The sequence below is a fragment of the Stegastes partitus genome, unplaced genomic scaffold (genome assembly GCF_000690725.1).
Source record: "Stegastes partitus isolate 25-593 unplaced genomic scaffold, Stegastes_partitus-1.0.2 Scaffold3973, whole genome shotgun sequence".
Classification (NCBI taxonomy): Eukaryota; Metazoa; Chordata; class Actinopteri; family Pomacentridae; genus Stegastes; species Stegastes partitus.
The window spans coordinates 1-3,301 of NW_007581704.1; the positions used below are offsets into that span (position 1 = coordinate 1).

The 3,301-nt window shown below is 42.2% G+C and overlaps 1 protein-coding gene across 1 annotated transcript; it reads right to left on the minus strand.

Annotated features, from left to right (window-relative positions):
- Positions 1 to 1,055: 1,055 nt before the first annotated feature.
- On the minus strand, positions 1,056 to 2,579 carry LOC103376357 (phospholipase B-like 1; the record flags this gene model as incomplete). The annotated part of the gene is made up of 4 exons (XM_008306729.1): positions 1,056 to 1,232; positions 1,952 to 2,058; positions 2,153 to 2,338; positions 2,439 to 2,579. Coding segments are annotated over 4 exons (611 nt in total), but the record flags the coding sequence as incomplete, so codon positions are not given.
- Positions 2,580 to 3,301: the final 722 nt, after the last annotated feature.

Below are 3,301 nucleotides of genomic sequence, written 5' to 3' on the forward strand. Positions count from 1 at the left end.
ACATCTAAAACATGCAGGATTGCGGCCCTCGAGGACCGGATGTCGACACCCCTGGTGTAGGCAAACTAAAACATTAAAGCCTTTAAGACCTGGTGTTAATTTATGGCTCCTTAAAATAGTGGGCATCCTAGCTTTACAAGCCAGTAAGAATTTTACTGATCATGAACTGAGGAACCAATAGTCCTTCAGTGTAAACTTAGAATAAAAAATAAAATAAAGCATTACATCAGAGCTGTGGAGAACCTGTCATACAAGCAAATGCTAGATAACTGTTTTATCTTCATTTATTTGTATCAAATATTGCAGCTGATCTTGTCTCTGTATTTAATCCATGCAGCTGAAACGTGAATTTGATGTTTTATTTTGAAAAGAACATTTGCTCTTTTCCTGGATTGCACCTTATTCTTCTTGGCAAATTTGCAACAAAACCAAAGAAAGTGAGTATTTTAACTGTGGGACTATTAGCAGAGTTTAACAAGACAAAATGCACCAAAATGTACAATATATGAAAATTTATTGTTATCATTTAAACAAAGTTAGTCAGATAAATTAGCTCCATACTGCATGAACCTGAGTAAACATTGCATAGAACTGAAAAACAATAACACATTTAAAGTCATGCATAAATACAAAATGAGTAGTATTTTCCTGGTGGCTAAAATCCAAACCTTTGCAGAATCTTTTACATATCGGAAACAAGTCACAATGCTGCCACTCATGGATGAATACTGGGAAATAAGACCAACACTTAGTCCATAATGACCACCTCACTGTGTCTAATGGCTGGTGTTCAGCACAAACAAGCAGATTGATTTCAAAGTGCCTTTTAGGAAGATATACTAATCAATTAGTCAATAGTTTAATGGAAAGCCATCACCAGCTCACTCCATTCACATCTTAAATAAATGACGTGTATCATATATTGCCAGTGTTATACACAGTGCTCAGTGCAAACATGTGCACCAACAGGATGTTCAGTGTTGTGACAGCACGTTTTAGGGTTCTTGCTTTGAACAGAGAACACAGCAGTTCCACCTGGATGGATGGCCTCCGTCTCAGGGCTGACACAGTGTGGGCCTCATGGTGACGAAGGGAAAGCTGTAGGTGTGTGGGAGACCCTGATGAGTCGTGAGGTTGAAGGATCGCCACGAGAACGGACGCAGGCCCCCCTGCGTCGTGGGGCCATTTATTGCCTCAGCGACCAGCTGGAGAGCCATCTGGTAGTCTGTCACCTGCACCACGAGGCGGAGATGAGGAGGGAGGGAACCAGGAGGGGATGGAGTAAGTAACAGGGAGAATCATTTATAAAGATATGAACAAAAAATGATATTGTCATTTTACTTAGGTTGGGTTCAAAAAGTGAAGGTTTCAGGGCAATCTTTAAAAAAAACAGATTCAGTTTTTCCTCTCAGTTGTTTTTTTCCTTTAGAGCTGTCAAGAAAGCTTCAGTTATTCATACTAAAAAACATTACTGAAGAAAGAGGTTAAAGCCTTTTGAATTTGGTGGTTCCCTGAGTTTTCCTTCAGGGCCACTGGGTTAAATTTTTCCATATAGTGAAATAACTTGACTTCTTCTAAATGTCTCAGAGGACAAATCCTAATGATGTTAGTGACCACCTGATGTTCCCTCTAGCACCACCAGTAGGGAGACATTTGTGGTTTATAATATAATTCCATGAAGGCCACTGGTCATTTAGCAATTTAGCATCAACATCAGGACAAAATCCAATATATAATTGAAAGACTAAATGACTGAACTGGTGCCAAAACAACTAAAGAAAACCACATATTATTGTTTAACAAATATTTTTGGAACTTGGGAACATAAAGGACCTGGATGACAGCAGTAAGCCATTAACCAAAGGTTGCATTTTTCCTGAACAAAAACACATTAGAAACACATCTGTCACCACTTATATCAGGGTTGATTCTGTCCCTGATGTCCTCTGACCTTCGTGTCATAGCAGCCTCCTGGTCGTGGTCTCCTTGGCCTTAGGTCGTTACGGCAACAGATGGTTTTACAGGGATGGCCCTTGGAGTACGGGTCTCTCTTGTAATCTGAAACAGAACCAATTATTTGTGATTCTGTCACACCTTGTGTTTAGGAATGATTATAAAGTTTGAGGAATGTCAGCGGTATTGTTCCACCTACTGTTGTATCTCATCAGGAGTTTGAGAGAGCTGAGGTCAGACACCTTGGCCTGGTCCCTGCGGAGGATTTTAGCTCGAGGACAGAGATCGTAGGAGAAGTCTTCTCCATATCTCTTCCACATCACACTGTACCCACTCAGGTTGTAGATTTCAACGTGAAATGGGATGTTATATGACGGCCAGTAACCTGCCAAAAGTAGCACACTGAAGCTAGTGGCCGTCCAGACACTAAAACATCCAATCTGGATCAGACTGAAAAGCTACTGAAGCAGCAGGTGGCTTCTTACCTCTTCGTAAAGCCTGAGTCTGATCAGAGTGCATCACCTTCCCAGGAATCTGCTCTACAACAGTCAGAGCTCCGTTCTTGATGCTGTGACGCAGAGAAACTCTGCTCAGGTCCACCACCATGTACTGGCTGTTATATGTACCTGAAACACAGAGGGGAGGATGAGCTCCGCTTCCACCCACACACGTTTGACATATGTAAACCCTCACAGTGACCAATTTGCTGTCTTCATTGTCATTGCTGAGCTACACCGATGTTCATTTGCAAGCAGGTAAAGCTGTCGAAACTCTCTATGCCGGCACATCTGAGAATGCTTGGACAGTTAAGAATGTAGAAGTAAGCTGATGAAAAGGAGATGTGTTATCAGAAACCAAAGCCAGAGGACATAAACCAACAACATTAAAACCACCTGCCTAATATTGTATAAGTTGCTTTTGTTTCACTCAAACAGCTCTGACCTGTCAAGGTCTGGACTCCACAGGCCTCTGAAGGCGTCCTATGGTATCAGGCACCAAGACGTCAGCAGAAGGTCCTTTAAATCCTGGAAGTTGTGAGGTGGAGCCTTGATGGATCAGACTAATTTTTCCAGCACATCCCATAGATGTTTGATCAGATTGACACCTGGGGAATTTGGAGGCCAAGTCAACACCTTGAGCTCTCCCCAAAACACATCTTGGAAAATGTTTCTAGTGTTGCAGGGAGCATTATCCTGCTGAAAGAGGGAGATACTTTTGCCACGAAGGGGTGGATATAGTTCAAGCAACATCCACATGAAGGTAGGACCCAAGGTTTGCCAGTATACATTGATCAGAGCATCACACTGCCTCCACCAGCTTGCCTTTTTCCTGTAGTGCATCCTGCTGC